Here is a 21,721-nt window from a genome sequence, read left to right on the forward strand (position 1 = left end):
GTATCTCATAAATTCCATTCGTGTGCCTTACAACAAACATTCAGGTGATTTCGACATCTTTATATCGAAACTATTTATTTTAATTACACGTATCACAAACATTATTTATATTGTTACATTATTATATAATTTTTATGTGGATACTTGCAAGTTGCAAGGAAAGTAGAGATATAAAAGATATTGTAATTATAAGAGAAAGAGATGGATATATTTATATATTATATATGAACGTAGAAATATATAAAGATATACATATAATATATACACAAAGGCAAAAACCAAGGCTGAAAGATTCTTTTTGGACGGAAATTTCTGTGAATTCGATCCGTGAAAGATAATCAGCGAGTTAATGCAAATATTTTCGATGTCTCTCGACTATGTATTTGTCTTTTTAATATGAAATTTCCACATTGACGAAATTGTTTCTCCCCATGATTTCTGCCGTTTTATAGTGATGCCTTTCGCAAAATTCTTGAATCCTTTGACAAGCTTCCTCGAGCATGTCGTACGGTACGGTGATTACCAGTCTCATGTAAGAGGGATAATCAAAGCACTGAATTAAGCAGGAATATGAAAGATTAATAAAATTACATTACATTTCTAAAAAGCTATTTTTTTAAATAAGCTATTTAAAAAATATACATAGTAAAAACAACAGTGAAAATTTGTCGTGCTTTTATCCTAATAAATTAAAAAAAAAATTAGTAATTATAAAATTAAATTATTATTTTTAAATTATTTTTATTATTATTGTACACTTAAAAAAAGCGAATGGTATGTATCCTTGTATTACAAACACACATATTCAAATTTGATGTTAAATATAGAAAGATAAAGAAACATATTTAAATTGAGATTTATTGATAAATAAGTAATTTTCGAAATTATCGCTTAAGCGTTTAATACCCAGTTATTGCAAAATAATTGCAAAAAATTTGTTTTAGTTCTTGTAATTTGATCTAAAAATATTTCTGAAACTTTGCATTAATTGTTAAAAGGAATTTACATTTAATTATTTGTCCGGCAAACATCGTTGCGAGGTAATGTGTTTTGATTTTTTTCGCGATACTTTAATCGTCTGCATTAAATATATCTCGGCATACCGTAAAATTTAATTTAAAAAGCTCTGATATTTTTTTTGTATTCATACACACGGAGAGAGAGAGAGAGAGAGTTACAGGATGATAATTTAGAATTATAAAATGATCGATTAATAATTTAAGCGTCAGAAACGAACCTGGCCGGGTAGGCAGAACACGGATTCTTCCATTAGCAGTCGCTGCACGAATTCCAGGTCGGAATTAAATTCCGGAAAACATGGTAGATCGATGTAGACCTAGAAATCGATTCAATAATTTATAGCTCGTAAATTGTAGTCGGTCCACCTTACTAATGGTATTTGTGCATTAACGTATAAATGGCGGTCGTGCACCGACTAATTGTACGACCTGTTTAACGGGTGCTCAATTAACATTTACGGCTTTATCCCGCGAGCTACGAACTGTCAAACAATCAAACGCTGCAATTCTTGGAATTATGCAAGGGTGTGGCCGAGTAAATTTCAACGGAAATTATTACCATCATATACATCGCTCCGTCTGGCATTATCGGTTTTAGGCCCGGAATCTTTATTATATAGCTGTACGCCAATTTGGAGTGCGACTGTAACATCGCGAATTTTGTATAATTATTTGAATTTATATGTTTATCTTTTAAATTGTGAGGAAACTTACGTGTAAGGTATGGATAACATCGTCGAAGAAGTTTTGCGGTGTTTGACCAAGTATCGCGGGCAAAGCACCTTGAATAATAGTATTGCTACCAATTATTCGTTGACTCAAGCAATGCAAACCTTTGCGAATCTAAACGATAGCAAATTAAAAATTTATTAAGTCTGTATTAATTATTTATTTATATATATAGTACATATATATATTTATATATTATTTAATTTTATATATATATATATATATATATATAAATAATTTTTTCATTATTTTGCTATATTTTATTATTAGTAAAATAGTAAAATATATTATAAAATAAACAATTTCTGGAAGCATACGATTTATATAGGAAAGATTATAGATCGGGGGCTGTCTTGTAAATCTGAACAGACGTAGAAAATTCTCTAAAGAGGTTCGAGCTTAGACATGTCAAATTCAATACGAAATCACTTCTAAAAACTTGATAGACTTCGAATATTGTGAAACATCGAACATGTTACAAATCGACAGATCTTTATCAGCTTGTGCAATATTCGTCTATGAAAATACTATCAAAAAAAGAGTCACACAATCAATCTTTTCTTTTAAAACGGAAAATAATATATGTATAATGAAATAGTGAATATGTAGACGCGTGTGGAAAAAAGAAAAAAAATTATATTTATATTGCAAAAAATAAAAAAAGAAATTAATCGCTTTTTAAATGTTATGTTTTAGGTATATATTTTAGAAATTTACTCTTATTTTAAATTTATTTCAGAAGTTTTATTATATTAATTATAAAGTGTAACAATGAGAGAGAAATTCTTTAAAGTTAAAGTATCTTACATAGAAATTTTTACGCAAGTAGCTAAGCAATATATTCGTGAATTAAACTTTCCGATTAGATTTTCTCTCAGAATTTTTATTTTGATTATTTATCTAAGATGGCGAAATGACTCTTGCAAAAGTTATTAAAAGAGCCAACTACTGTATATATTCGAGTAACGATACGCGACACGGTGGTTCCAAGTTCGTCCAAAGGTGATATACCTTTTGCAAGGAATTAAAGATACGATTGGCACCGTGTCCGGTTGCCAAAGGATTGAACTTTCATAGCGGAATAAAGTTTAATCAACGAAATTTAATCAAATCCGTAGTATGCGGTATGTCCGGTCTCGTTACTCGAAGAACAAATGCTACCAGAAAAGCAATTATTTTCGAACTATGACGTATTGTATCGTTTACCCACCTCGATCTCGAGTACATTCTGACGATCATGGATTATTATCCATCCCATACGCCATCCTGGAACCAGAAATCTGTAAAAAAAAAGAGATTAAGACCATTTGTTGTCAGATTTTATTTTACAGATTATTACTATCAAAGTTACGTGATTTCTTAGAAATAATTTTGTATCGCAACAAAAAATTTTTAGTTCAAAAATGAAATACTTTTCTATATAAATAATTTTCAAGAATAATATTTAAGGAAATTATATATAAATAATTATTTACAATTATTAAAATATTATATATTATAACTATGTACATACAAAAAAATTTTTTAGTCGAAAAATAAAAATGTGTGTGAAGCTGGCGTCTGATTTCGTGGAAACTCATAAATAATTCAGAGTTATTTATTTTCAATAGTTCTAGAGTTCTTAATAATATCAACAAATAATTCTGATCATTAAAGAACGAAAATGCCTTAGGACAAACTGAGACGCCAAGTTCGCGCAGCGTCTCACTTTGTCCTAAGGCATTTTTCTTATCAGTAATTAATTTACATATTTATATCATGTATGTTATAATGCAAAAAATAATAAGATTGTTCTAATATGTATATGTATTTTATTTATTTTTACAGGTAGCATTGCGATGCAGGTAGTACGATTACGCGTCACGTCGGGAGTGCCGTGTAAAGTATCGCGCGTCGGGAGTGCCGTGTAAAGTTTCGCGTATCGGGAGTGCCGTGTAAAGTGTCGGGCGATCGTAATTATTCGCGTTTTCGCGAGTGTCGTGAGTGCTACAAAGGACCAAGAGAGGAGGAGGAGGCCCGGGGAGGCATCGGGCAACAGCGGGACAACTGTGAGGTATGCAAAATAAATATAATTTAATTAATAACATACATTACAACATATTGTTATATTTTTAAATATCTCTTTAAAGGACGCGAAAAAAATTTGCATACAATTAAAAAAAAATATATTGCTCATATTAATTACTTTAAAATAATCATTATTGTACATTAGTAGGCATTTCTCTATGTACAATACATAATTTGAATATTTTATTTTCAGATCAATGTGCTGTGTACTACAACCTACAACTCTGCTATTGCACGTATCGGTGAGTCAGAATTTGTTTTATAACATTTCTATAACCCAAAATTACTCCGATTGATAGAAAGGCGAATTCTAGATTACTGCACTGCAAAATCCGCAGTGTATGATAAAATATACTGTATATTGCAGTGAAAGACTTAGCAACAGCTACAGATACTCGTTTATAACTGGTATAGAATTCGTAAATTAAGTTGGGTTTTAAATCTGATATCGTCAGAGTAATGGAAGCATAATCGCACGAAATTTCAAACTATTGTTCTTTCGGCTTTTTATTTCACGCTCAATCAATTCTCGTCTTAAAATCTCGTCGAAAATCGGGCGAAAAATTTTACGCCGGAACGCACACGCTTTCGCTCCTAAGGAATCTTTTCGTCAACTTCACGAATCGTTAGTTTCGCTACATACTTTCGTGATGAAAAAAGATAATAGAAGGTAACGTACTGAAAATCAGTATAAACTTGACAAAAAACTGAAGAAAAAGTGAAATTTAATAATTATTTTAATAAATTAATAAATTAATAAATTTTTAAATAAATATTTTTTAATATTTTTAAAATTATTTTTAAGCAATCGTATTTATAATATTTAAAATAAATATAAAAAGGCATGTGTTTCTGTTTTTTTCTCTCGAGGAGATAAATTTATTCAGATTCTTTTTTTAAATTCTTGATTTTGAATCTTTTTTTTTTAGGTCAAATGTTGAAATTTTGCTCCGCGAAAATTTTTACAATTTTTATTAACCCTCTTCATCACTTTTGACTTCTCCCTTGGTTTTTTTCATCTTTAAATATTAAATAACATGACGTTCTTTCAAGAGGTAGATTAGCTACCCGGCCGTTTTATTTAATATACGCGAAAATTACACATTAAATTTGCACGTAAAAATTCCGGGATGTTACACAAAATCTCGCGCCCGAGTTTCAACGCCGAAATACGGGATTTTTACTAGTCACTTCACGTTCCAACGTACCTTTTAGTCAGTCCGCTGCACGACAAAATAGGAACTTCGGTCGATAGAGACGCTAACGAGTGGAAAGTCCGTCCTGGAAATACCTGAAAACAGTGGAGAGGCGAAAAATGTATTTGCGCATAATAGGCACGTATGTTTCGCCTGCATGTGACACAAAATAACACAAAATCGTGACAGTCAGACGTTACTTCGTCTCATTGAATTTTAAAAAAAACCACTTGCAATTATACGCAATAGAATATCGTGTGTGTACTTTTATGTTTTAAGCTACAATAATAAAAATTAAGTTCTAAAAATTCATAAAATTCTTATATATAATTTTTTTATAATGCAAAAAAATTCTCATTCTAATTCGTCAAAAAAATGAGAATATTAGTATGAGAAACAATGACGAATAAAATATAATATTTTTACAAACTTAATTATTGTAAAACATTTTCTTTACGATTGGATCACAATTAATCGTTGCGATGTATGTGTTATTTTCGCAAGCGAAAATTCTTCTCCTTTCCGGATTTTGGGCACCGGATTTTGCATATTTGTTCCGCGAATTAATTGCGTATCCCCTTGGAAACACAAAAGGACACGCGCTTTATTTCGAAGTCCGCAAATGAAACGATTTGTCACTTGATACTTGTGCGGGGGAAGCGTAATATTCGGGCACGTACCATGTGCTCGTAAATCTCATCGGCTATAATGGGAACGTAATAACGAGCGGCGATGTCGAGAATGTCAAGTATATGGTCGCGACTGAACACAGAGCCGCACGGGTTCGAAGGATTGTTTATAACAATCGCCGCGGTCGACTCGTCGATTTGCGCCTCCAGCTCGTTCAGATCGATCTCCCAACCAAGTTCCGGCTGTGAAATGAACGATTAATATTAATAGGATGCATTTGTCAGATGTCCTTTCCTGTCTCTCTCTCTCTCTCTCTCTCTCTCTCTCTCTCTCTCTCAGATCTTTATTTCTTCTCTTTCCTGTAATGTATAATGTACAAGGGGTGTCTCGGAAAAATCTCTTGCGATTTTTTACATATTCTTTAATGATTTTGGGATTTTTCGCACAAATTAAATTTTACTGGAATAAAAATATTTTGATTATTTTTATATTTTAACAAAACTTAAACAATTGCACGTTAACAAAAATTAAATATCTTTTGAAAAAATTCTATTGCGCTAAATTGAAACAATCGATGATCTCGAATTAAAAATAATTCATATATTTTTGTGCAGGTGCTTTCTCATTCAAATAAAATAATATTTAGAGAAATATATTGAATAGAAATAAAATACACACATAGATATTGCGAAGAAGCAATAGATTGTACACAGAAATATATAAAATTGCCAGAACGTTTACACGGATTTTAAAAGATTTTACGTTTATGAGCGACAATATTTATGCAATTCACAAATACGTGACGTGTGAGAAAATGCGCATAGAATGGTTACAAATTCCTTGCACATTCCATTTTGTAGACAATTAAAGCTATAGTATTACGGCTGTAATTACTTCTTAGGAAAATAAAATACGACACATAGCGAAGGCGAGCGGGATGTTAAAATTTGCCGGTAAGCAAAATTGAAAAAAGTGGAAACTGCTTCATTAGCACTTGAATTCAACATTTGAAGGATCTCCAAGCGAAAGCATAGATTTCTCGTAATGAAGAACAATTTAAATATGATTGCGTGTCGTTTAAAGTTATTACGCAATGATATGTTCTAATTAGTGGTCTAATTTTTTACGTGATTGCTTTGCGAAAAAAAAAAGAAATCTTTGCAAAATCTGAAATTAACAAAATTTCTTGAAATTATGAAATTATTTAAAAAGATACATACTTGTAATAAGAGCGAATAAAAAGTGTCCGCTATTTAATTGTTATTATACAAATTATACCATAGATTTTATTTTAAAAATCGGTAGGAGAAATTAAAATTTAAATATAAATTTTTATTTCTTGGCACGTTTAAAGACATACACATACCCCTTTCTAAACACTTTCTAAAAACCTCTTTCTAAAGAACAACCCAAGCTATGTACGCGCCATTCTTCGATTTTGTATTAAAAAGAATGATATTTAAAAAAAAATAATATAAAGTTTATTTAAACTTGATTAATATTTTTTGATAGAAATCAGCTGATTAAAGCGTTAATTTGCCAATTAAATTTAAAAATAAAAATATGTTATAGAGATTAAAATAGTAATATGTTGTAAATAATGTTATAATACTTTAAACTTTATTAATATTTTTGACAGTTATCAGCTGATTTCTGTCAAAAAATATTAATCGAGAATGAAGTATGATAACATATTATTTACAACATATTACTATTTTAATTTTTATAAAATATTATTTTAAAATTTAATTAGCAAATTAACGCTTTAATCAGCTGTCAAAAAATATTAATCGAGTTCAAACAAAGTTTATATTTTTTTTTAAATATCATTTTTTAAAATATAAAATCAAAGAATGTAGCGCGCGCTTGTGTTGTTCTAAAATATATGTATATATAAAATTAATGTAGCTCTGTGATAAAATATTTCGTCTCTGTTATCGTGCACGCTAAAAAACGAGACATTATGCACTTTCATTGTTTTTCGTGATATTCACGTCTTACAGATGGTTAATAAATTTAAAGATATTAATGAAATGGAATATTTTTGCATATAAAATCGTTTGCGCGCGCGCACGCTAAGCCCGATTGTCTTTTGAAGCATTTTGTAATAATGCGTAACTTAAGAAATATAGCGGACGCCTGTTATGCATATTTCTTATTAATGACGATGTAACACGGTAGCGTGTAATACTACCTTCTCTTTTACAGGCGCGATTATTACAGAGTAGCGCTGTCGCTGCGGTATTGATCAATATTTTGCACGGGAATATGAAGCAAGTGTTCATTATGCTGTTCGTTATCTATACGATTCAGAATGCATATTAAACAAACAAATCAATTTAACTTTAAACAAAAATTTAAACAATTTAAAATTTGAAAAGTTAATATAATGGTTTTTTAAAACATTCACGGAATAATATAATTTAAAAAATTATATTCTTACAAACAAATGAATTTATTTATGCATCTCTTTGAAGAAAAATTTTGGCTCTTCACGTGTTTTTTTAAACAATTATTTTATATTTGTATTCGAAATATTCCATAAAAAAACTCCAATCTATATTTATATAATGTTTGGATCATCACACATGAGTCTATAATTGCTACAATATGAATTTTAAATTATTCATAGAACAACCTGGTCAGACGTGTAGTTCACGTGTTGTTCGCGTGTAGTTCACGTAAACTGCACGTTCTTGATTGATCATTATTCAAAAGCAAAACTGAAAACCAGTTGCTATGCATACATCGATAAGTTTTATTATATTGAAACATCACGTGTGTGCGTGCAAATGACATAATTCGTTCTCACAATTGTTGACCAACAAGCGGTTATTGATTAGTTACATTTAAAGCTCTGCATTTAAGATAATATCTATTTGTACGTTGAAATTTATGCTGAATGACAATATATTCGTGCAAAATATATTTTAAATTAAATTCAAATATTATATACATATATATACATATATATACATATATATAAAATTATTATTTATTATATATACATATTTGTATAATATGTATATATATATGTATAATAATTTTATTAGAAATTTTATTATATGAAAATTTTATTTAACAACTTACCAACTATAATATTGTTTCAATCTTTATTATTAAATATATTTTTTGCTGCATAAAATATATCTATGTTTAATGCGTGTGAAGATTTTTTTTCTCGAGAAAGATACTCACACGTAAGTCATACGATTTAACCGTAATACCAAGGCCTTCTGCCAATGTTCGATAGATCGAAAAACCAGGACGTGGAATTAGGATGTTTTGGCCTTCTCGAGCTAAAGCCGTGATACACAAGTCAAGCGCGCAAGAACATCCACTACACAGGATTACGTCCTATGGCAAATATAGAAATATGAAATAGATTATTTATGTTTGCGTATCATTAAATGCGCGGTGAAAACAAAAAATAACTTTATTCGTGATGAAAACATTTTAAATTATTTTCTTACTTTTTACGCGCTCTCTCCATATTTAAAAAAAAATGTATTCGATATATTTTGATAAATTTAAATGTTATATTTTGAAATTAAAAAACCAGAATACGAAATTTTCAAAAAAAAAAAATTTGATGGAAAAATATATAAAAATTTGATGGATAAAGAGGAATTTTACAATTATTTGTCGCAAGAGTTTTACTACAGAAAAATAAGCTGTTTGTGCCATATTTACGTGCAGACCATAATTGGATGACACGAATATAAAAGGACATGATTAAAAATGCTCCAAAGAAAAATAATATAATTTTATGCTTCTAATTGTAAGCTTAATTTCACGGCCTCTTTCTCTTTTCTTTTTCTCTATCATTATTCGATAACACAATATTACGTAAAGTTTTTGCCATGTAATTTTATATTTGCTCTGGTAATTCCATAAATTGTTTATGATTAATTAAAAACTGATCTGCTCATTCGTTTTCAATATTTTGTTTCGTTTTATCGATGTATCTCTTTTTCTGTCTGCGTCAGCGATTTCCATCTCGCGAGATTTCCCAGTGCCAAGTTAATTAACTATCCTCGAGATTGTACGAGTGCTCGGAATATACAATACAATCGACGTCACGGAAATAATCCCTGTAATACCTAGATCACTTTTTCCTCTCTCTTTCTCTTTGCGAGTCGGAAAGAAAAATTTACAGTTCTCTTTCACGCCCTGTTATTAATATTCCAATAACTTTGGCAATTTTGATGCTTCGCGCAATTCTTGTTGAATAAATAACAATAAAATATCGATGTTGAATAAATGATATACGACCGCGTATAAACGTGTAACAAGAAACCTCTGCATCGGTGATTTCAAATTTGTTCGCGACACGTGTTCGCCGATCTGTCATCGATATTCGATGAAGTACATGTTTTACCTTAGGGTCGACTTTCACAAACTCGTTCGAGCTGTATTCAGCTACGGCTTCCCGCGACCTCTGATAACCTGCGAATAATAGATAAATCGAAATCAATTTCTTACATTATTGAATAAACATAATTACTTAGTCTGTAATATAATATATATGATGTGAATATATATTCCTTTATTAAAAAAATAAGAATAAATATATTTTTATATTTATTAAGATGTAAATTCTTAATTTATTATATCATAGGATATATAAATATATAACTATGACATAATTATTAATTATTATTTATATAATTATTAATTATTTACAACATTATATATTTAAATAATTTATCTATATTACTTTAAAATGGTATTAGGATATTTAAATGTAATTCTTCTATATTAATTATTAACAGATGTATTTTTCAACAATTCCTCTCGCACTGTGAATTAAACAAAGATTTAGATTACGATTTACTAAACTTAGAAGAAAATATTACCTGTGCTCGGTGCATATCCGTTATACAATTGCGAAGCTACGCTCTCTTGAACAGCTTCGATCACCTCCTTTGGCGGCTTCAAATTGCCGAAAGTCGTAGGATCACCTTCAAAACAGTAGAACACGCGAGACTCGTTTGAAAATCGCCATAGACATCTATCGATTATTCCGCGATTATACGTATAAATTATCAATTGTTTAAATCTAGTTTAAGTAAGACTAATTACGTATATGTGTGCCGTTTGTAATTGATTACTGTGTTCAAACTAGTATAACTGTAGGAAATGCTGTTTATAGATGCGTTGTCAAAGTGTAACGAAACAATTACTACTCGGCTCGCGTTCTGGATATATTGTAATGGAAATTAATTAATTGTTTCCCATAAAGCTACGCGTCATAGTCAATCCTTGTTGCGAAATTTCTATTACACGGCAACGAAATAAAATTCGAGTGGCAAGTACCACGAAATTTACGTAATTACAACTTTGTCGCCATTAATCGAGAAGAATAGCGTTTCGACAATGTTGCAGTTAACATTTTCCAATATTATATTTCGTACTTCTATTACAACCGATAACAATTAATATCGATTCACACGCTGAAATCTTTGAGAGAATTATCAGCGAATTATTAATTACACACATTACAGACATATTACAACGTCGAGAAAGTTTGGGATTTTTACGAATAATTATTTTTATTTATTTCACGTAACTAATCTTTAGTTTGCGCGTTTATATTACTTCATACTATATGGAAAAAAATATTCTACATAGAGTATGGATAGTTTTTATCAAATTTCGTAAACAAAAAGTAAAATAATCCTAACTTTTCTCTTTCTGAGAAAGTTTTATATATATTTCAACTTCTATTAATTTTATTAAACATTTTATGATATTTTCTACATTTTTATCTTATAATATTATTAAAAATCTATGCGGTATTATTTTTAGTGCTCTTTCTCTCTTTACTGCTGGATATAACTATGTAGGACATTTGCACTACTTTTTTCAAATGGAATCGTTTTTTTGAAAGTGTGAATTTCATAAAAAATTATGTTATGAATATTTCTCGTACATAGGAAAAAATTTCTCTTAATTGATTTCTCTTAATAGGAAAAAATGTAGTAAAATTTCTTGTTTTTCTATCGATCTTTTCGGCATGTTATGAAATTTATAATCCAGTTTTGGAATATTTTTGGAGCAAAGCCATACACTGAAACTTTCGAGAGCGATACGCAAAACATTTAATGCACACATCGTGGCATACTGTTTTTCAGTAAAAAAATCTCAAAAAAGGTTGCTAAATCGTCCAAATTTCTCTGGATTTTTACTTTTATTTTATTTTATTTTTTTTCCATTAAAAAAATCAAAATATTTTAGAAAAACAATCTTACATTAATCTTGGTAATTTAATATTATACCTTTTACTTTATTCATTTTACAAAAATAAAAGATGGCACTTTCCGAAAATTTTGACGCTGCTATTCCACTTTTCGACTTCGTAATCTTCTTCAAATTGCATATGTATAGAATAAAAGAAGGCTTTGGAAAATATATATAACCACTAGCACATCCGAGTAAGATTTGTATCGAAATATATTTAGATTAGTATGCTCATATGTCAGTTCTATTCTGTTCCGGTATAAAATTTGCTGAAGACGTTTTTCCGATACATTCTGACACATCCGCATTCTGCATCACTCGTACTCATACAAATGTTAAGAGAACTCACTACGTGTCACTACCATTTTAACTTTTAAAGCCTTTTAACTTTTCATCGCTTATAAAACTCTGTGCCTAGATAGTTAACATCGCATACCTCCGTATGGGAAGTTTGCAAACTTCCTAAAGAATTACAACAAACAAAATATACAATTCAGGCATGAGATAAAAATTCTTGGGATGCTTCAGTTTTACGTGCGTAACTCTTCAAAATAGTTTCTCACACAGCAACTTCCATTTTTTTTAACAAAATACTGCGAGGAAATATTCTTGGAAAATTATTTATTAAAACATGTTTTAATTTACTCTTTGGTTTTTTAAATATTTTCTCTCAATATTTTATAAAAATTGGGTTAGTAAATTAATTTTTTCTCTTTGAATATGAAACCGAACTCGTTTGTAGAACAATTTAATATAAAAATATCGAAATTTTTGTCAAAAATTTGCATCTAGAAATTTGCATCTTATCAAAGCTGATATTTTTTAACAGTAGAGAAAATATTATAGTAAAAATTACAATATTATTTTTATAATATCATGGAAGATACTAACATAAGAAAATACAATATTTTTATTTAATAATATTATATATGTACTATATTTTACAAAGGAGTATTGTAATTATTCAAATATTTATATATATATATATATATATATATACACATATATGTACATAATTGTTAACGAACTATGGAACAAATTTATAATAGTAATATCTTATGTTGTAAAAGTTAATGTATTTTTCATGTAATTTGTACTGTAAAATTTTCTTTCTGTATTATTAATTATTTTCTTGATTTATTATTAAAAAAACACAATTCTATATCTTATTTACAGACTCATTTTAATTTTTTTAATGCATTTAATCGTTTTCAATTATCCACTCTGGAAAAATTTCCAATATTAAAACTAGCGTTTTTTTCCTTCATATATTAAGCGTCACAGGAATTTGATCGAGCCAAGTATATTGGAATTATTTTATCGCTTGGAAAACTTTTATCCAGTAAACTCTCTTTCGAAAAAGTTGTTTCTTTTAGAAATACAGCAGAATCGGCAAACGAAATATTGTCTATCTTGCACCGCGTGTCTGCGTATCAATATTTTCCAGAGAGCGAATTGTGTATTAAGTTTCAATACTTTTAGATGAGAAAGAAGCTCGAAGATCTTACGACGAAGTTAACTCCGCGTTTTTTTAACTAGATTTTAAAAAATTTCAAGAAAAGTTTTTTATTTTTTATTAAACAAATAGCGAGATTAATCTAACAGTTAAGATAAACAGAACGTGCGCTGTTATCTGAAAATTTTTCCATTATATGAAAAATATCATAAACAGAAAATTGAACGCAATCACATATATCACATATGTCTCGTAAATTCATAAATTCTGCAAATTCATGAAAAATCACCAATCATAGTATTCGTTCACGTAAAAAATGGTGTATAATAATTATTGTAATATCCATATTTTATCAAACTTCTTTAAACCGGTAATCACCCTATCTCTATAATCTAACAATATCAGAGATTTATTATAATGATAAAAGAGATTGTAGATTTATTGTAATGTTAAAAGAAATTACACACACACACAACTATAAACATTAACACATAATTATTTTCCATTTAAATTTTGTTGAAGAAAGATCAAGTTGAAATATATTTATAGAAAAATAAATTTGAAATTTGATGCAAATGTGATGGATTATCATTGATAGTGAAAATTGACTCAATTATTCCAAATATCGCGTGCGAAAAATAATATAAATATTTTATGCTTTTTCAAAAACACGAATAGGCTGAACCGAACGCATTTTGATATTTTCGATGTAATTCCTGCGGAGTTTTAAAGTTAATCAAAATACGCTTTTTTTCATATTCCAGTATATTTCCCTCGCACAGCATATTTTTGACCTCCTATTTTACATCGATCGATATATCAAACTTTTTTTTCGCAATGGCCGGAGATCATGCATATTGAAAATTCAGAAAATAGCGAAAGTTTGCAATTTGTATGCATTTATCGACATTGAGGCTTTTGTAGGTGGCTCTCTATTTGCGTAAAGTTTTTCGCAATGTGCCTCAAGTATAAAATAAATAAAAATATAATAATTTTATAAATTTTACAAAAATCGTGACGTTTTGTGCAGCGATTTTAGATATGAGTATAATTTTGCGGCAAAACGCGCTATACAATATATTCCGTATTAAATAAATACCTTTTAATTACTGGATTGTTTCATACATTAGCAAAACTAAAGATATATACATATATTATAATTTTACGCTCACGTTTATCTCTGCACAACTTTTGTAATAAAGAATAGACGCGACGTATACAATGTTCTTCTTTCTCATCTCAACGGAAAAAGATCGGTCGGATCAGTTTATATCGTGTTATCTTTTGTCTCGCGTAAAAAATAATCGCTTAATTATACCACCATGATACATTGTCTCGTGCTTTTTTTGTGTTCCATCTCTTGTCGAATAAAAAAGGAAAAATCAGAGAAATACGGTGGGATTGTCAAATATTGTAGTACAAAAGTCATCATCGAAAAATTTGTGAAATTTTTAAAAGTCGCGCTTAAATAATCGAATTTATTATTATATAGCCATTTATTATTATTTGTAATTATATATAGCTACATAATGGTTATATATAATTATCTTTTAATGCCACAAACCATTTATGAATAATTTAATATCATATTTTTTACACGAATATCTTTTATAATTATATCTTTTTTCATAATAAGTAAAACTATATTTGTATTTAAAAGATATATATATTTGTATTTAAAAGATATATATTTCTGTCTCTTTCGAATACAAAAATAGTCTTACTTATTGTATAAAAGATAATGACATTAATATATACATAAATTCATAAAATAGAATTATATAAAATTTAGCAGATTTAATAATAACTTGATACTAATACTAATGAACTTATATATAATAAGAATATAAGAACTTATATATATATATATAAGGATAACAAGAAAAGAAATACAGCATATAGAGATATACATATTATAATAAAAAAATATATTTATAAAAAAAATCATATCCATAAAAATATAATTGTAATATATTTGTAAAAAAAATGAATCCATTTACTCTTTTCAATCCGATGGTTCTCATTTAATTTTAAATAAATATACATAAATATATTCGCGCAAAACGATTTTTACTCGTCGACTCACCAATAGACAAAGCGATCATCGGCTTGTTGGGGTTTGGCTCGACGACGATATTCTCCACGATTGATCTTATAGGATTGTGCGTCCTCCGAGCGATGTTGGAGGCACAAACGTTCCAATGTTCACGGAAACCGGATTTGGACATCTCGTCGTGGGCGGAAGAAATGTCTCGCGGAAGCTTCACCTGCCGATCTCTTTCCGGTATAGAAACTGTGTTGCGGAGAGATACATACGTGCGTCTCCTCTTTCTCCACAAGAGAGGGAATTTATCTGTGTATCTCCCGATAACGCAGATATTTCTTTGGCATTTACTTGGAATCGAGTCGATTCTCGTACAGCTCGCTCTCTATCACTGTGTGAGCCCCAATCGAGACCGCACGTTAATAATCGAAATGCTCTACGGAGGCTGGAGGACAAACGAACCGGTCGGATTGGTCCATTCGAACACCACACCTTCTTTCATAATTAATTAAATGGATTCCGTGCTTACGTAGGGAAAACGAGCGCCTTGAGCGACTATGTCAACCGCGTGTTGTCATCTGCGCGAGCGAGAGCAAAACAAGAGTACGATCTCTCCGTTCCTCTCATCGGACATCGTCTTTCTCTCTGTCACACCATCAGAGCTCTTCAGAATGTGGAACTTTAACTCCTTCGCCGTTCCTATTTTGTTGCGTCTGTCGCTAATGTTTATGCAATTATACGTCGTAACTATTTACTCCGAGTTACTACGGTCGCGGATTATTCTAACACTGCACTTCGTCGTTCGTCGTTTGACGAGGACGTCACGAACGTGCGTTTGCTCGTTAATTGAGTTTAACGTTCAGACTACTGCTGGAACCGCCCGACGAATATCGGGGATGAACGAGTGAATGAACGGAATGAAGCAGAAATAACTGTTATTTGTAGGCTCGTTTTGTAGACCTTTTTGACGTTAAATGTAAAATATCTTGTAAAATATTTAGTTTTCGGTAATCTTACTTTAATACTTTTATGGACGGAATAATGAGACAAATCATAATTGATGTAAAAAAACATATAGTTGCTTTTAAGATAAAGTACGCAATTGCATGTTACAAATTACATAAATTTTTTTTAAACAATTATCTACAAAAATATGCATATGCTTATCATACAAGATTTTGCAATTAGAAATAATAGGTTCTATTTAAGAAATTGAGGGTGACCTCGCTTGTATGATAAGCATATTTTTGTAGATAATTGTTTTAAAAAAATGTTTTTTTACATCAATTATGATTTGTCTCATTCCGTCCATAAAAGTATTAAAGTATGATTATCGAAAACTGAATATTTTACAAGATATTTTACATTTAACGTCAAAAAGGCCTACAAAACGAGCCTACAAAAAATGTTCTATATACATATATATAAGCCTACAGAAAATGTTCTAGGACTTAGACAGGCCTTAATTTTTGAATTCGAAGTTTAAACGTTTTTGGCGAAAATTAAGGCCTGTGTAAGTCGTACAACATTTTCTGTATTATTATATTATGAAATAATTATATTTTTATGGATATGATCGTTTTACAGATATTCTTTTATTATTTTTTGTTACATTCACAATATATATCTCTATATAATATTCTTTTATTATATATATATATATATATGTGTGTGTGTGTATATATATATATATATATATATATATATATATAAAATTATCTTTATTATATAATTTCATATATAATTCCTGATCACAAACTATTTAACAATAACTATAACTGTGTGTAATGTGTTGTGTATGATGATGTTAACGTATATAAAATTGTCGTGAATTTGTAAAATTAACAGACTCAAATGCACTGCCGAATGCTGTTATTAAAAAATAAAATTTAAATGAAATCATAAATCTATAAAACAATAAGTATTACAATGCGCGTGGATTAAATAAAGCTTCAAATTTATATAAAATAAATCTATGAAACATTGACTCTAATATTGATCGGCATTTTTTTTTCATAAAGATAAATGCGTTTCTCATTAATGCATATATATATTAATACATACCGATGATATTATCGTTCGATATTTATGTAGCAGAAGAAGAGTGCAGCTATAGATGACGTAAAAATGTTCCGAGGTGTCATTTTGACATCTTAAAGTTGCTGTAAATACAATCTCGATGTATTTCAAACACGTTATTATCATCATTTATTTACTTTTTTGTTATTCAGATCTACATTTAAATCGTGATTTTGATACTCATTTAATTTTATGTCCGATATATATCAAAAATTTTCCTCGAACAAGATAAACAATTCAGACGATAGACAAAATGAAATAAGAAGTACATAAGAGTATTGATTATAAATTAAATGCTGGTTTTAATTAAAACACAGACAAAAGAGTTCATTCTATGACCTATATTATATAATATTAGCTCAATATTATAATAAAATATTATAATAAAAGTTTTGACATATTTGTAGCAATCCTGAAAAATTCCCATATTTACATGATTATATCTTATAAATTAAAAACATTAAATAAATACAAGATATGCACATATATAAATCTTTTAATATCAAAAAATTAATCAATGCTTTTATGTATAGTAATCAGTAATTTTATTTGTAAATAACACGTTCCTCTTTTTCGTAAAAAAAAAAAAAGAGAGATTAATACAGAATTTCTACTTATCGATAATATACAAATTTAATATTAACAATTTTACATATAATGAAAATTTTAAAACAGATATATATGTATCCAGAAGAGTTATTAAATTAATTATAATTATTAAAGAGAGAAATACACATCATACCGGAGCCTATCATAGCTATATTTATATTAATTTCCACGCAATACTTGCATACTATTTCGCATTCGCGAAATTTTGTCGCGATAAGCTATTCGTGTCGAACTTACTAAAATAGCAGAAACATCACAATTTCCATTAGTATTGTATTTTTGTCATAATCTTTGTCCTTTATATATTCACAATAAATCCAACGAGAGACAAAAATTATTGGATATAGTACTAAATTAAAGCGCTTTTTCTTTCCTTTCAAAATGAATCTCGGAAGGAATGCTGCGATGCCGGTTTCGCGATGTTGTCAAAGTTTATCGAGGTGCCGAGGACTGGGCTAAGATGGAATTTTAGACGTTTCGTGACTCTATTTTACAGAATACGGCACGTGTGCCGAACCAAGGCTCCTCTCGTTGGAGGCTCGACTGCTTACTATGCTAAACACATTGGCCTCAGCAGGATTCCTTTACGACGGACGTCTCTCCTATAGCTCTGCTCTTTGAGGTTCTCTCGTAAACTTTCTCACTACGCGACATCAGCCGATACTGATACATACATATATATACATATATCGAAATTTTCTTTACGCCGAGAATCTTGAATAGGAAGTAATAGATTGATAGAAACAGTAGTTACTCACAAACATGATAAACTAAAATATTACGAAATATAATGTCATTTTCAACGAGAAAATGTATGATATATAATGGCAAGAATATCATTTATTTCCATTACTGATTGAGAACATTACTTTTTATATCGATTTTTTTAAAAAATGTAGAACCTTTACTAATCGATTTAAAAATAAAAAAAAACTATATCGTCAATTTATTTTTATCAATTTATTATATTTTTATCCATTAAGATTGAAATTTAAACATTAATTGTGGCCATATAACGTCATATATTGACACAATTTTCACAATTTTGGAACACGTTTAAATAGATTATAGTTCAATAAAATCTTGTTCTCTTTTTGTATAGCTTTGTTTTCTGAATTTTCACAAATTATCGCTTTAACGAATATTGCGCGGAATCAAAATTTGAGTGACAATTTACATTTATATCTCAAAAGTAATTTGTGAGAAATGATATAAAAATTTTAGAATGCTTACAAATTAATATTTATAATCCAATTAATATTTATAATACAAAATTTAGAAATTTGTTATAACTTAAGTCTTAAAGTACCGCGTAATAGCTGTATTCTTGAATCGCAAAGACACGTCATTCCTCATTAAAATATTCTGATTTATTATCCCATTGGCCAATTAATTGAATATCTTACCACTAGTACACAATATTTAAATACGCATCGTGCTGAGGTATATATCTTCTGTTATTTCAAAAAGAGAAACTATTTGAATATTCATAATTTTATTTTTCGAACAATTATAGTTCTCCTTTGGAGGCTCGCCTCTAATTGCTGTGAACATGTTGACTAACTTCAGAAGGACTTGTTGACAGTGATTCTGTCTAACATTCTTATGTATCATTATCAGATATACTGATGAAAGTTCTTGTCGACAAAATTCATGAGTTTTACGATCCAACATATATTTATTGCACGCCTTTTCCACATCATAACACTTTGATATAATTTCAATATTATTTAATATTGTTTTACGATTATTATGTATTATAAAATTATTTAATTTTGATTTATTTAAATTTATAAATAATAGAATAAAAATATATGTACATTATTCAGTTGAAAGGCACTAATGATAATGCGCTCATTTAGAGCATGCAGACACCTAAAACAAAGCGTGAATCACATTGCGTGAACGCATTTCATAGAGAATAAATAAATAATAATTATAGATATGGATGCTAATGCTGATGTAATTTGGCAAAATTAGACATTTGCATAAGATGATTTTTAAATTGCTAACCAGGTTCATAAAATCATTTTTCCAATTTACTATATATATTTGTCACATTCCTGTCTAATTAAAAAATCTCATCTTTACAAAATAAAGTGAATTATATTATATACAATTAATTATATATATAATATATTATATATATATTATATATTATTATATATTATACCTATATGTACGTCTTATTGGTAAACATGTAATATATTAGGCGCGTTAAATAACGGGATTTACTGACATTAATGATATAATATCGATAGCATTGCTTAATTTTCTTCTATGATAACAAACAATATAATTATCAATAAGAAACAGATAACTGCATGTATTTTACATTTTTCTTCAGTACACAATTTTTTGCAAATAGACAACGTATTCCGCTGCAATTTTATGACAAGCAAAAATAAATTGATCAATGAAAGTTTTCTCTGATAAAAAGAATTGACTTAAGATTTATTAAAAAATAAATTAAATTAAGTGTGTTAAATTAAAGTATATATTAAATTTTATATACATATATGTATAAAATAATGCATCTAAATAAAAAGCGAAATAAAAATGTAAAAAATGAGCAACACAGTAGGAAAGCATGCGACGAAAGTCGTACAGTTGAAAAATAAATTCGCATATTGTCACTCTACACTTTTCGCATATCGTATTCTGGAGCACTCAAAGTACCGCCCGGGAGTCGACTTGATGTATGCACGAGGAAATGTCGCAGTATTTCTCGAAACTCGCAAAAGAGTGCAAGCTGCGCGTGCATCACCCATCTGTTCGGTCCCGATTCAGTTTTCATGCTATTCAATCGAGACATCCGTTCATGCCCGATCGAACGTGGCGTTACAAACATTGAGAGGCGGTGCTGTTTACACGTAATGAAAACGAAAACATATGCTAATGAGAATCAATCTCAACTACTGCGAAGAAAATATGCAAATAAATTTTTTTCTTGTGCGTCGCATTCCCGTTCGCACTTTGATAAAAATTCAAGAAACTCTGACATCATCAGCAGCCTTCGAATAAAAATTGATCCCTTTCTTTATCGGAATATTAAAAAATTGATTTTATTTTCCTGAAATAAAATATAGAAAATCACAGATGTTCTATTGTGAGAAAGTAGAATATCTCTTAAGTTTATTAAGTGAAATATCGATTTTGTATAATTTTCACTAATATTCAGATATCTTTTGAGAAAATCGGATTTTATAAATGAGGTTATTTTAATTACAGAGTCGCTGCACTATCCAAGTGGCGAATTAAATTTAGAATCGTTTTTATCTCTAAAATCTCAGGATTTTAGAGATAGAAATGTCATACGTTGTTATATACCTCGCATATTGAAATTGCACCGTAATAATTACTTATTATTTACTTAATTACTTAATTATTTATGATTAATTACTTAATCACCGTAATAGTGACCTGTTTCATTGGAATCAAAAAATATATACATATATGTATATAAAATATAAAAGAACTATTACTGTTACTGTTATTTTTTGCACATAAATTCCAAACTCATAACAGATCTAACTCTTTTTCAGCTGATCAGTTAAACGACTTTTGACTGACATTGATCTTGATCAATCTCTTACTAGAATTCCGTGAGCGTTTTAACTTTCTCGACACGAAGACAGCCCTTCGAAAC

The 21,721-nt window shown here is 29.1% G+C and overlaps 2 protein-coding genes across 4 annotated transcripts in view; one reads left to right on the forward strand and one right to left on the reverse strand.

Annotated features, from left to right (window-relative positions):
* LOC145945944 (uncharacterized) overlaps positions 1–3,795 on the forward strand; it is a 415,644-nt gene extending 411,849 nt beyond the window's left edge. For both annotated transcript variants that reach the window (XM_083055252.1, XM_083055253.1), the window contains exon 12: positions 3,576–3,795. The gene's annotated coding sequence lies outside the window, so the exon portion shown is untranslated. The remainder of the gene's footprint in view (positions 1–3,575) is intronic.
* Positions 7–15,820, reverse strand: Tat (Tyrosine aminotransferase). Of its 2 annotated transcripts, none has more exons than XM_083055244.1 (11): positions 15,427–15,820; positions 10,501–10,605; positions 10,023–10,090; positions 8,840–8,998; positions 5,692–5,883; positions 5,024–5,106; positions 2,959–3,028; positions 1,734–1,862; positions 1,579–1,662; positions 1,238–1,336; positions 7–527 (listed from the first exon to the last, which is right to left on the reverse strand). In XM_083055244.1, exons 1-11 carry the CDS (start codon positions 15,566–15,568, stop codon positions 447–449), a joined length of 1,212 nt encoding a protein of 403 aa, XP_082911370.1. In that variant the 5' UTR covers positions 15,569–15,820; the 3' UTR covers positions 7–446. The 2 variants fall into 2 exon arrangements, with proteins under 2 accessions (XP_082911370.1, XP_082911369.1); XM_083055243.1 differs by having other exon boundaries at positions 8–553; positions 15,427–15,816.
* Positions 15,821–21,721: the final 5,901 nt, after the last annotated feature.

This window comes from Prenolepis imparis, unplaced genomic scaffold, assembly GCF_030444845.1.
Source record: "Prenolepis imparis isolate NDT839.2.m4 unplaced genomic scaffold, iyPreImpa1.0 SCAF_15, whole genome shotgun sequence".
Taxonomy (NCBI): Eukaryota; Metazoa; Arthropoda; class Insecta; order Hymenoptera; family Formicidae; genus Prenolepis; species Prenolepis imparis.